This window comes from Gymnodraco acuticeps, unplaced genomic scaffold (assembly GCF_902827175.1).
Source record: "Gymnodraco acuticeps unplaced genomic scaffold, fGymAcu1.1, whole genome shotgun sequence".
Taxonomy (NCBI): Eukaryota; Metazoa; Chordata; class Actinopteri; order Perciformes; family Bathydraconidae; genus Gymnodraco; species Gymnodraco acuticeps.
Genome location: NW_022990278.1, coordinates 132,228 through 145,985, shown reverse-complemented (window position 1 = coordinate 145,985; position 13,758 = coordinate 132,228). Strand labels below are relative to the sequence as shown.

Sequence of the window (13,758 nt, the reverse complement as noted above, 5' to 3'; positions counted from 1 at the left end):
CATGGAATGCTCTTAACGTCCCGATAGCAATGAATATCTGAAGTGCTTTGACAAAAAATCCATAATAAAATGTCATCTCTGGAAGCCGTGGCGCTGTAAAAAGCACGACCAATCATCTGAGCCGGCTAAAGTAACTGGATGGCCTACCTGCCTGTCAGCCTTCCATCTGGGCACAAACTTATCTCGTGCCCTCATTGGTCATGTGCGCGTTCGTGTGTGTTGGAGGAGGGGCTCTGTGAGGAAGTGGCAGATTTTTTCCGGCTGTGTATTTTCAAATTCCAGCGCACTCGAGCTGGTTTCTCCAAAATTACATACCCCACCTTTAATATGTCTTTTTAATATTTCAATTAGTCCAAAGTATTAGTACGTTCTCCAAACCTTCTGGAGAATTAATCTGATACAACTTATCTTTAAAGGCTGCAATCTTCTTTCTTGTCAGCATTTATTGCAAAAGAAAGCGAAGAGGAGAATGAGGAGGAGGAGGAGGAGGAGGAGGAGGAGGAGGAGGAGGAGGAGGAGGAGGAGGAGGAGGAGGAGGAGGAGGAGGAGGAGGAGGAGGAGGAGGAGGAGGAGGAGGAGGAAGAAGAAGAAGAGGAAGAAGAAGAGGAGGAGCAGTTTGCTAATCAACCTTCTGGGCTTGACCCATGTTGTTGAAGGACTGCCGTTGCCATGGATACACGAGGGAATCAAAGCGCTCCTTTTCTCACCTGATGACGATCACACGGTGACACAAACACAGCGGGGGTGTGAAAGATATCTGAGACCGTGTGAAGAAGAAACTGAGTGAGCAAGAGACTGGAAGTGTTCTCTACCTCACTGAGGACATGAGGACATTTGGTGGATACTTCCTTCATATCTGATATTTGTTTGTGTTTATATGCAAGGGTTGGGAGGGTTACTTTAAAAAAAATGTAATATGTTACAATTATTAGTTACCTGTGAAATCAGTAGCCTAATCTGAGCATCACAATATAAAAGTAACCTGACTACTTTCTGCTACTTTTGGATTATCTCAATATCAAATGCAATGCAAATGAATACATAAGTCATATCAAGAAGATGTTTATTTACTTATGTGTATTAAATAAGACAACAGAACAATGTGACCTTAGAAAAGATATTTAGGATCAAATATGATTTTATTGATAGTTAAACCTGCCTTTCATGAAGCACATTCAGCCGATACACCAACACTGAAACACATGAGCACATACTACAGTTTAAAAAAGCAGAAATTAAATCTGAGCTGACAGAAAATGCTCCGTTTTAGTTTAACACACAGTTAAGGTCACACACACTATTTTATTAACTTAATAGGCGTGTTCACACCGCAGTACTTTTCCCACTTTAGTTCCGATATAGTTCCGAAATGTTGCGTTCACACCAAAAAGAGCCGGAACCAAAATGAGTTAAAGAACCTTTTCACCCCCTTTTCCGTCCCTGCTAGAGAGCAGGGACTTTCGTGGGAGGAAAAGGTTCCTATGCCTGATTGGCTGGGCGGATTGAAAACCACGCCCCGTAAAACTCCCAAAAAGTTTTGTAAAGCCGCCATTTTATTATCCTTGTATTAGCATTATTAGCATTAGCATTAGCCCAGCGCAGAAACGCAGAGAGACTAACTTATGGCAACACAAAATAAAACATGGGAGCGGTGGAGATGAGGAGGTGTCGGCGTTCTGGCGATTTACTCGGAAGGCTTCAGTAGAAGCTGCTGGGAGTCCCAGCCAGGGGCGGTTCTAGGGGGGCCAGTTCCCCCTAACACTGACCTCTGACCCCCTTGTGGCCCCCCTAAAAATGAAAAGTGAAAAAAGGGAAGAAAATGAAAATGTACAGATGGCCCTGAGCCCAATAGAGATTGCCCTGAAAAATGCGCGCGGACGAAATGACGCACGAAGGGTTTGGGCGGCCTCCCCCTAGAACATTTAGATTTTTGCAGGTCTTAGATGCTGTCTGGTGCATTCTCTAGACTGAATTATAAGATGAACCACCACAATATTATATTGTACAATTTCAATTTTATTCTTCATTTCACTTGTTTGTTTGTTCTTGTTTGTGTTTGCTCGCTTGCATGCCCTGCATAGCTATAAGAAATACTTAAGTTGTTGGTCAAGACACTTTCCATCTGATGAAGGCAAATGCCTTCCCAGAACAAGTAAAAAACATTACATTCAGTTATAACTGCCAAAACAAACATTATTTACACTAGTATGGCCCCTGTTAAAAATGTTTGTAATGTTATCTGTAAGTTGGTCGAACGAATGCCTCCTCATCCGGAAGCTGACCGAGCAGACCCGAGCAGCAGTCGAGAGGAGCCGAGCGCATCCGCGAAGCACACAAAATCGCGACGTCAGAGTTCCCGTTAGCCGGCAAATCTAAATCTCTCCGGTCAAAATGTCCAGTCAAAATAATTTCCCTTTAGCGCAATACCGCTTCAGTTGCGCCACTTATGTGACAGACAAGAAGAGTATGTGACAGACAAGAATAGTCAATTCTAATGTCTAACACGTAATGTGGAGAAAGAGATGTCCTGTATGGGTTGATTGTGCGTTGATCTGTTGGTAATGCCTCGGGGTTCCGGTGGGCATGTAAACAAATGCATAATGCTGCGCTATACTTTGCGGCCTCACCCAGTTGCATAGCGACACTTATTGTTTAGGTGTCTTTTAATAAGCAGGTAGTCCTATCATTAGCTAGAACTAGCTGGATCTGATTGATATGGACATAAACGCGAGTGAAGTCTAATCTGACAGGAGAGAGAGATCAGCTGCTGCTGACGAGTCGACACGCAGCTCTGCATGATCACATGCAGCGGTGAGCGGAACAAAACACACACTTCAGGTTAGAATATCACACGTAGCTATTTTAATGACCTCTCAAACTACCGTAACTAGTTATAGATATGTTTAGTTTTACTGTCGGGTCACTCATTACTGGATCCGCGAGCTGCATGATACTGGCATAATAGATTGCCCGATCAGGCAACCAGCAGGTGAGGCGTCATTGCCCGAGCTAAATACTAGATGGCCCCGGGCCATCGGGCAGTCCTTAATGTCGAGCCCTGGGTGCACTCAGGACCCATTAGAGCGGTGCACTCACTTTCACTGTCCGGCTGAAGCGTGCGAAAAACAAACACTTTTCATCTCGGATCATCAGAGGCTGTTGCATCCAAGAAAGACTGATTGAAACCTACGTTTCGAGAGACTACCACGATAAGTGAAGGTGAGTTAAACTATTGTATCCGTGTAATTGTAGATGTAAAGTAGAGATGTAACTGTTCATTGCCTTTATTTTTATATAAATATGGTGTTAGTGCAAACATTGCACTATAACTTAAGCTGAAGCTAACAGTAATAACTATAAGATCTATCTGAAATAAATAAGTGTACTGAAACAAATACCAATAACTGTATTGCATTGTTTTCTTATGCGCAATTACTTCATACTGTCTAGTTCTCTTTTTCGTCCTGTATTTATTGTGCCCCCCTCAGAAAAGAACTGGCCCCCCAAGTCAAATTGGTCTAGAACCGCCACTGGTCCCAGCAGCTTCTACTGAAGCCAGTCCCCAACTCCGGGGACTTCCGGCCGGGGACTTTGGGCGGCAGTATATGCCGTGAAGTGGTTTGCGGCCTGCCAGTAAACCCAAAGCAGAAGAAGAACAAGTGACGTCAGCGGCTTCATTTGAGTAATCTTCCCTCAGGGAACTTATTCCGGTGTGAACGCGATCTGTACTTAGTTCATGAGAACTAAAGAGTTCTCATGAACTAAGTTCTGATGAACCTTTGTGGGAAAAGTACGAATGTGTGAATGCGCCTATACTGTAGATTCACCTGCTGAATTAAAAACAGAACAAATGAAGCAAAGAAAGTGAAAACCATAAAGCAGATTCAGGCAGTAGAAGTATAGATTCACACTTAAAGTATTATCCTACAGAACAGCTGACAGAGAAGAGATAACATCTGATCCTTTACAACACACACTATATGTTTTTAGGTCTTTACTAACACTGTAATCCTGCTAGTCATCCCTCCCGTTACATGTAATCCATTACTCCCCTAGCTGGTTATATGTTGTTGTTCCTCCTTCCTGTGAGGCACATAATGAATCCGTGCTTCTGTCATGTAGTCGGCATTCAACGGTTAATTGGAGATGTCAACAAGTTGAACATACAGTGTGTAATTAAAACACAAAGACATGTATAACTCTGAAGCACTGTATTATTCTGTCATAATCATCTGCTCTGTAGTTATCCTGTCTTTACTAAACAGGTTTAGTTAAAGTGCTTCAAAAATATAATTAACGCCTCTGCCAACTCGTCAAATTGTAGTTTACGTCCATGTTTGTCACTCCATTATTTAATTATTTTTGGACTTTTGTGTAAAAATGTCATAACTAGTCCATTTGCAAGGGCTAGCAACTGGAAGACATAATGAGAACATATTTTCGTCCCCTCTGCAAAGCAATGCCTTATAATCAGCTTTATTTAACTTTAAATATATTAGAGTTCACATTTTTTATTATATGGTGTTATTTCTTTGTTGTTTTTTTTGTTTTACCTAAACTTCATGGAGTTTTTATTCTGAGCGAAATGCATCTGTTAAAGGGGCCCTTATAGGCTTCTTGAGGTTGCTTTCCTATTGGCTAGCGCTCCAACATATTGTACATGATAGGCTAAGGGGCGGGACATCTCTAAGCAGCTGACCAAACACAGCAAACTGAGCTCTGCTTTCAGACAGAGGGTGAAAAGTAGAGGCATTAAATGCTAATATGAACCTGAAAATTAGCAGAATATAACCCTTTTAAAGAAATTATCTTCAAATTGCAGTTTACGTCCATGTTCGTCACTAAATTATTTAATCCTGTTGGATATTTGTGTAAAAATGTCCTAATTAGTACATTCATTCTTGCAAGGGCTAGCAACTGGAAGACATAATGAGAACATATATTAGTCCCCTCTTAAATTTAACTTTAAAGGGGACCTATCATGCAAAATGCACTTTTTGATGTCTTTTCTACATCAACATGTGTCCCCGGTGTGTCCGTGAACTCACGCAGCGTCAGAAAATAAAACCCTCTCACTTTTCCTCCGTACCCAAATCTCTAAAAACGGAGCTACAACGGAGCTGATCCAGATTTGCGTCCGATATGACGTAATATCTGAAATGCGGACCCACGGGCCAATCAGAAACGTTGCTATCAGAAACAATGCCCGACTGTTTTGGACGTAATATGGTCGGTGTTTACATTAGCATCGCTAACACTCAGAGCTAACCTGTACTGGAGAGCATGTGTGTGAAGAAGCAGGAAGTAAAAAGGAACTCACCTTGTGGTATAACCGGCAAGAGAGAAAGCCTTTGCGCTCCAAACTGTTTCAGAGAGAATCCTTGATAATCCATGATATGGCGTTTCATCACCGCAGCATTTAGTTTAGACGGTAGCTGCCGGGTCCCGCATGAGCTCAGACCCCTCCTTTTTTATTTTATCAATTTGAATTTTTTTAAAAAGCTTTATACCCAAATCAGCACTTTAGAAACAGGAAGTGAAATAGAGGGATATGAGGCATGGCTAGAATGGGGGATCTGTTTGGTATTTTGAGCAAAACACTTCATAGACATGTTTTTTATATATCTGAGACCTGTGCTGTTGCCTAAAAATAGCATGATGGTGACCTTTAAATATATTAGTGTTTACATTTGTTAAAAAAATGTTAGATTGTTTGTTGAGTTTTACCTACACTTTATGTGAAAACACGAGTTGTATTCCTTTGTTTACTGCAGTAACATAGTGACATCACTATGCTAAGGGGCGGGACCTCTCTAAGCGGTTGACAGAGACAGAGGGTGAAAAGTAGAGGCACAAAATATGAACCTGAAAATGTCCTCTTTAAAGAAATTATCTTCAAGTGTTTCCCAAGATTTACGGGATGCTGCAAGCCATGGATGCAACCAGAATATTGACCACAAAATGATATTATGAGAGACCTTTAATACCCCGGGACTCAATCGGACCTACAAAGCAAATGCAGAAGCCCCAGAAGACACCATAATAAATCACATCCGGCTATTAGATTTGACAATTTCTCTTTTGGTGGCACCACCACGTGAAAAGGCGTCTCCTCTGTGATACACAAGGAGCACAGGAAGCAGCAGTTCAAGGTAACGTATGGAGAGGTTAGTAGAAGTAGAAAAATAAAGAGAGGCGGACAAAGGCAGCCAATGACAGCCTGTCCTTGTGCTGCTGAATGGCCTCAGTTCCCTTGGTTACATGTTAGCAGGATGTCAAAGTACAGAGTGTCTGCTCTCTGTATTATGAACTACAGAAGGGACCTCATACAGGAAACCTTTTTGAATTTGTTTTACAGTCGCACAACCTCATGAATTATACATGTGTGATATACGGCTCTTTAGCAGCAGAGTTGGCTGAATTCCTAGGAGGAAACAAATCGAAGACATTGATTTCCTAAATACAAAAGAGGCCAAAAGCTTCAGGCTTGGCAACTGAGGCCTTTAACCCTTAGATGCATAAGTGGGTCTTTTTTGACCCGGTGAGGTGGTTTTCTTAAGTATCTTTGTAATTACATTTTTTTATCATTTCATATTCCAGCTATTCCTCAAAAAACATGTTTTGGATATCATGCCATTCAAATTTTAAATTTAAATTTGAATAAATTGTAGTTTGTGAGCCACAGCTAAACCTGGAGACCCTGTACCTCAGGCAGTTACAGCGGTTATCCAGCTCCATATTAGACGATGACTCCCACCCTCTGCACTCAGAATTCAAGCTTCTTCCTTCGGGCCGCAGGTTGCTTGTCCCAAGGAGTAGAACGAAGCGGTATAAAAACAGTTTTATCCCAGCAGCTATTGCACAAATTAACACATCATAGGAGCGTCACACAGATGCCTATTTTTATTTATTTATTTAATTGTGAATTTGGAATGTCCATGTTCGTACTAGTGTTTTCCTTCTTAAAATGTTTTTTAAATATGTTGAGATTTGGTTGAGCAGGGTATACGTGTACTTTTACTAGTCCTTTTATTAGAGATGTGTCTGTTGTTTGTGTTTTTAGTGTCAGGATGGAACCCTTGTCTTTTTCTCTGAAAACAGAATCTACCTACGGGTACAAATAAATAACCTGAACCTGAACCTGATCTAAGGGTTAATTCAGTCGCCACTTGAGAATAAAACTTTTATGCGTGAAACTAAAAGCTTGTGCGTTAAATGAGTTCAGACACACAGAAAAATCCCTTTCTGAGGTCTCTACAAGAAGACAAAGAGGAATATCACCACCTTTAAAAAAGAAGTCCCAAATTGTGTAGGACACGATAACAATCATGCCTTTTTATACTAATGGATACATTTCATCCTTTCCCAGATTGTGTTGCTCCCAGTAGAATATATCAAAGATTGGAAACATCAACACACAAGAGATCTACAAAACATCTCCCAGAGCTCCCCAAACTCTTGGTTGATCCTTGGATTCTTAGTGGATAAAACACCAGACGCAGCTGTACATTTTAACATTTATACTGTAATCAATATAAACTGATCATTGACACGTCTTTCCACTGTGAAATGTCTTTAAAATCACATTAAATAACCAAATACAAAAGGTTTAACTGTCAGTAAACTAATAAGAGTTTTGCTAAAAATGGTGGTGCATTTCCGTGAAGTGTGCAGAGAATAGAAGAACATAACTAGTTCCACAGTTTCTATTTTTATCTTCTTCCTCTTAATTGTATAAATGTAATTACTTGAAGAGGCTTTGCAGGGCTTTCTCTTTCCTGTAGTTTGTTGTATCGGTTATTCTGCAGGTAAATTACCTGCAAAGTCTGGACTCCTTTGGTGACATCACTATGTAACACTTGCGCTTCTATTGGCTAGCGCTCCAACACATTGTACATGATAGGCTATGGAGCGGGACATCTCTAAGCTAAGCGGTTGACCAATCACAACAGAGCCGGCCAGCTAACCAATCATAGCAGACTGGGCTCTGGTTTCAGACAGAGGGTGAAAATAGGTGCTGCAGCACAGACAGTATGAGAAATGTAAAGAGCTTTTTGAACATTAAAGCATGCAGACATGTCCCAGTAGAGACTATCTGAGCTAATTCTTCTCAGATGTTCACAATTCATAATGCTCAGATAAACCCCAGGCTGCGTAACGCCCCCTGCTGTTCAGGTGAGTTTCCTACCTGTCTGAGGATGAAGCTGGTGGAGGTGGTGCTGCCGTCAGACCTCTTCAGGCGGCTGCGTCTGGAGAACGTCCCTCTGTTACCCTGGAGAGCACAAAACACAAACAACCCTTTTTATTTTTTGTTTTTCTGATCCTACTTCTGCTTTCATTACTATACTTATCCCTAACTCTCTTCCACACTAAGTCAAGGTCACCTTTCCTGCAGCAAACTCCATTGAAACCAGATTGTTGTCGTTGCTGCCTGTCTGCTTTATTAAACCAAACAACATACATATAATGCATCAATATATAGATATATAGATAGGTAGATAGTAGGTAGGTAGATGGATGGATGGATGGATGGATGGATGGATGGATGGATGGATGGATGGATGGATGGATGAATGGATGGATGGATGGATGGATGGATGGATGGATGGATGGATGGATGGATGGATGGATGGATGGATGGATGGATGGATGGATGGATAGATAGATAGACAGAGAGATAGAGATATACATTAGAAAAGACATGTACCATAAAGCAGTGCTTCTCAAACTGTTGTCAGTAGTGTACCCCCTTTGAAACATTTTCTCAGCCGAGTACCCCCTGACCGACCCCGAACATTTTTGATCGAAAAAGCCTATACAAATAATTCCAATATAGTGATGTTCCCTCAGTGTGTGATTTATTACCTCCTTCATGCATGCATTACAACAAACTAAGGATATCTTCATTTTATGCATGAAAAAAAAATAACATAACGAAAAACAATTTAAACAGTTTTTTCCAAGGAGTTTTTCAACTGAAGTAATATTTGTTTAACAAACCAATGAACACAATTATATATTATGCAAAACTATAAAATACAATACACAAATTTGACATGTTTATATGAGGACCCCCTTGGTGGTTCTAGGAATATTTTATATAAAATTGTGTTTTCTATTTAACGTATTGTACTAAGACTATTTTTGTAATCATGCATGGTATTTTTTTTATTAACTTTTTTTATTTATTTTTTAAATCTCACGTACCCCCTGCAGTACCCCAACGTACCCCTAGGGGTCCGCGTACCCCCATTTGAGAATCACTGCCATAAAGGATACTCGGTATAAAATGTTCTTGATACGTTAGCATGTTCTATGAAAGACCGATATACTACAGCAACAGAAATATAGACATAATATTACATTAAAATAGATATATATTAGAGAACATCAACGTTGCTAACCCCCACTTAGAGTGACCCATTTTTATATGAAGCCAATTTGTCTCAGCTCTTGAGAAACAAATGAGGCGACACTTCACCTGAGACGGGGGAGCAGGGGAGGGATATAATAAATGACATGACAGATTTTCACACTAGTACGTGATGCATCGTGTCCTCCTGTGACCTTGGAGAATCTGGGGTAAGTGGATGCATCCTTCTTCAAAAAAATGTAATAAAACGCAGACTGCTGCTCACCTTGAATGATGACCCTGACGAAATCCTACTTTTTCTGGATGTTTTGTTCTTTATTTTTTGCTTTAAATTTCAAATATTTAAATAGTCAAAAGTAGTTGTCAACAAATCTTGAGTCAAACAACTAATCGATGAATTTACCTTTGGGATTCACTGCTTTCTGCTTTATTTACTGATGGGTTTACAGTTGAAATGATGAGTCAATTTACAAATAAGTCAATGAAAAGAAAATCAATCAGCAACTATTTTGATAATCAACTAATGGCGCATTTCCACTGCAGGAAAGGCTCGGCTTAGTACGGCATAGTTAGGCCTGGGTAGGCCAGGCTCACTTTATGCTGTGTTTCCATTACAGTTTAGTAGCTGGGGCAGTAACTATAGTAACGCAGTGTAGGCGGAGCCGTGACGTCATCTTCAATGAGAACCACAAAATCAACATCAGCCGTTAGCGGTTAGCACTCAGAGCTCACAGCTCCTCATATCTGTTCAGAAACTGGACAAAAGTGAAACAAGTACAAACCACAGACTGTCTGTGTCATGGAGAATACAGTCGCTGGTTTATTTATGTCTGTAGGCCGTTGTTGTGAGTGTGGACGGTTGGAGCATATACAACGTTAGCTTAGCCAAGCTCCATTTAGAAAACACGCATTTTAAAAGGTTGTTCGCCTGCCGTCTGTCTGCAGACTTGTCAAAGCATTAATTAATGGTTTTTACTAACCGGTATCAGTATGTTGTTACTTCGGCATCATTTAGAAACGTGTATTACAATTGAATCACGGTCAAACATGTTCATTTTGTTGTAGTTGTAGCACCGAGCCAGCGATTCTCTCTCTAATTTAGCATATTCAGCCCGGTTGTTGGCCCGGAAAGAACCACGATTTTGGAGGGCCAGAAAACCGGTGAAAAAGTACTCGTTAGCCGGAACTACCCCTAGTGGAAACGCAACCAAAAACGGGCCGGGTTTGGCACGGCACGCTTAAACCGTGCTACGCGCTGCAGTGGAAATGCGCCATAAATGTTTTGTGTTTAGTTACTAAAATGCTAGACATTTGCTAGTTTCAATTAACACTGTTGTCTCAGTCATTGCTTTTCTTCTTTGAGATAGGTGATAGTCAATACAAATCATTAGATGTTGCAGTCAAATAAAACATGATATTCAAAGGCCATATTCATTTTGGACATTTCAAAGACAAGGTAAATGTAGAAAATAGTTGTCGAATGCAGCCTTAAATATAATATATTGACTGATTCTGTGGGATTATATCAATGTGTAAACTATCAGAGATTCCACCATTCGTTAGTTTCAATCCCTTTAATATTCCTTGTTGTATCAACTATCTATAAGTAAATCTGTCAAAAATTGCGCATGCGTTGAATGACACTGACAGCCAAAGTACTGATTCATAGATGTATAAATTACAGCCCTGTTCAGTATCAATAATGTTTGCTAAATGATGCTCCAGTGCAAAAAAGTCCATCTATATTCCCTACTTCCTCATGCATGCAGCATCAGTAGAAATCCATCAGAACATGCTTAATAATTAAGAACCCGATTTAATTTCCTTTTGAATAAATCAAACTCTCCCCATATTGGACCTGTATTTGATTAACGATGACCCCTCGACGCTCGTTAGGAGTGATGAAAAAAGCAGCTTCAGTGAAACAGAGGGCAGCACGATGCGTTCACTGTCTCTGGGGTCTCTGCTCATTTCTTTAAATCAATGAGTGTAAATCAAGAGGTCAACAATGTCAGGGAATAATTTCCATAGATGTTCACCTTTTGCCCTCTGACGCAGATGCCCAGCCTTGGGCAGCATGCTATCTCCCTTAAGGAGGGGCTGCCCTAGCAAGTTGTTGTTGTTACCAGTTTGTGACCGGGCAACTCTCGGTCAGAGATAGTTACTGTTGTGGGACACCTGGAACACATCCTTCTCGGGGTGTAGATGACCCCGAGCCATAAGCGACAACAAATGTGATTCAGTATCCCTCAGCTGTTTAGTCTATCTATTGAAGAATGTTGATTATTACACTCTGAACTAGTTAAAACCTCGAACTACAGAAGGGTTCTTCTGAATTGATGGTGGCATCTCAACCGTGTGGTCAGACCACAATCTCAATTCCGTGACATGTCTTGTGAATTCTCCGGCCGAAGCTCCAAATAAACCGTCAGTGTTTGCCATCAAAGCTCCAGCTCTCCTCGTGTCTCTCTGAGTCCTGACTCCAATTGCTTCAGAAGTTTCCCCCACACTGTTTTTCCTATCAATACCAGGAGAGATGTTCACAAGATGTGTTTGTTTTCTATCAGGACTTTAGGTCTCTAATTATACCTTGCATTTCAAATTGTAACTTGTGTCTTGTTTATCTTTAATATTTAATGCATTACTCTTAATTACTATGAAGCTATTTTTAGCTCTTTACTTCTGCTGTAACAATGGAAACGTCCCCTCTGTGGGACGAATAGTTATTCTCTGAACTAGAAGACAGTAAGAAAGATGTTTATAAGATGTGTTGTTTTCCTATAAGACTCTTATCACGCAATTTTCTTATCAATATTAGGACTCCTATGTTATTTTGCATTACAAATAACTAGAAGAAAGGAAGATAGATTTTCACAAGATGTGTTGTTTTCCTGTATATGTATAGACTCTTATGTTATTTTGCATTTAAAATAAATATAATACATTAAGACAGATTCAAGATGTGTCGTTTCCCTATCAATACAAGGACTCTTATGTGATTTCGCATTCAAAATAAGAGACATTTTCACACAATCTGTTGTTTTACTCTCAATATGAGTACTCCTGTTCTGCGTTAAAAACAACTAGAAGACAGTAAGAGAGATTTAAGACGTGTTTCTTCCCTATCAATATAAGGACTCTCATGTTATTTTGCATTACAAATAAGAGACATTTTCACACAATCTGTTGTTTTCCTCTCAATATTAGTACTCTAATATTGCGTTAAAACAACTAGAAGACAGTAAGAGAGATTACAAATGTTTCGTTTCCCTATCAATATAAGGACTCTCATGTTATTTTTGCATTACAAATAAGAGAATTTCACAAAATGTGTTGTTTTCCTATCAATATTAGTACTCCTAATCTGCGTTAAAACAACTACAAGACAGTAGGACAGATTTCCATAATGCTGCCGTCGTCCTACCTGGAACACGGGCTTCTGCATCCCTTCTCCTATCCCGTGTCGGGTGTAGATGTGCCGGGACATCTCCGCCAGTTCATCGGTCCAGGGAGGGGGCTGTCTCTCGGTTCCTCCCCACTGGAAGTGCTGCTGCTCCGGGGGAGGAGGAGGCCGGTGCACCGCCGCCTCCAGCTTGGCTCCGGTTCCTCTTCACGACAACAGGGGAGGGAAAAGATGCGTCCCGGTCCCAGTCTGCGGAGGTTCTGCACGGATGAAGAGCCCCGCAGATCAGAGCGACCACATATACTCCCCCCCCTCCTTCACCTTCACTGTTCACTCCCATCCAACTAGGCTTTAATGGTGCTGCGTTCAAGGACAATGCAGACTTTTCAGTGCTGCAACTTGAGATGCGCATCCTAGGTTGACAATTGTGAAAATCAAGACTTCACCCTCAACATATCACTGCGTTAACCCTTAAATGCGCAATGAGATATCAATATTATGTTATGTAAAACTAATTGATGATCCACGCTTGACAATTATGAAAATGAAAGTATTTTCTAAAAAATTCACCTTCAATCTTCGTTTAACCCTTAAATGCGCAATGACATACATATTATGTACAACTAATTGATTGCGATTTTCTACATAACACTGTTTTTTAAACCCATATTATACAAACATACACCTCTATAAAAGCCCTATTTCACTGTAATTACATCCAAATGACTCAGTTAGTACACCCACAGTATACCATTGGTGCATGTTAAACCGTATTACACCAATATTATACCCATGTAACACTGTAATTACACCCAATTTCCACAAGTGAAATTAAACATATATCAAGTATAATATATATTACAGCATTTCAAGTCTAATCGAATAGCCCAAAACAATAACTTTCTACGGATTTATTGCTGTGTTTCTCGCCTAAAAATAAAACAGGCCGGTTTTATCTCAGAAAAGGAAGTAGGACAAACAA

The 13,758-nt window shown here is 40.4% G+C and overlaps 1 protein-coding gene across 2 annotated transcripts in view; it reads right to left on the bottom strand.

Moving 5' to 3' along the window:
• cacnb4a (calcium channel, voltage-dependent, beta 4a subunit) overlaps window positions 1-13,110 on the bottom strand; it is a 66,947-nt gene extending 53,837 nt beyond the window's left edge. The window contains exons 1-2 of one of the 2 annotated variants that reach the window (XM_034221705.1): window positions 12,798-13,110; window positions 8,189-8,272 (exon numbers count right to left, since the gene is read on the bottom strand). In XM_034221705.1, coding sequence (XP_034077596.1) covers window positions 8,189-8,272; window positions 12,798-12,860 — 147 coding nt within the window. In that variant the 5' untranslated portion in view covers window positions 12,861-13,110. The remainder of the gene's footprint in view (window positions 1-8,188; window positions 8,273-12,797) is intronic. The other variant, XM_034221706.1, reaches the window with a different exon arrangement.
• Window positions 13,111-13,758: the final 648 nt, after the last annotated feature.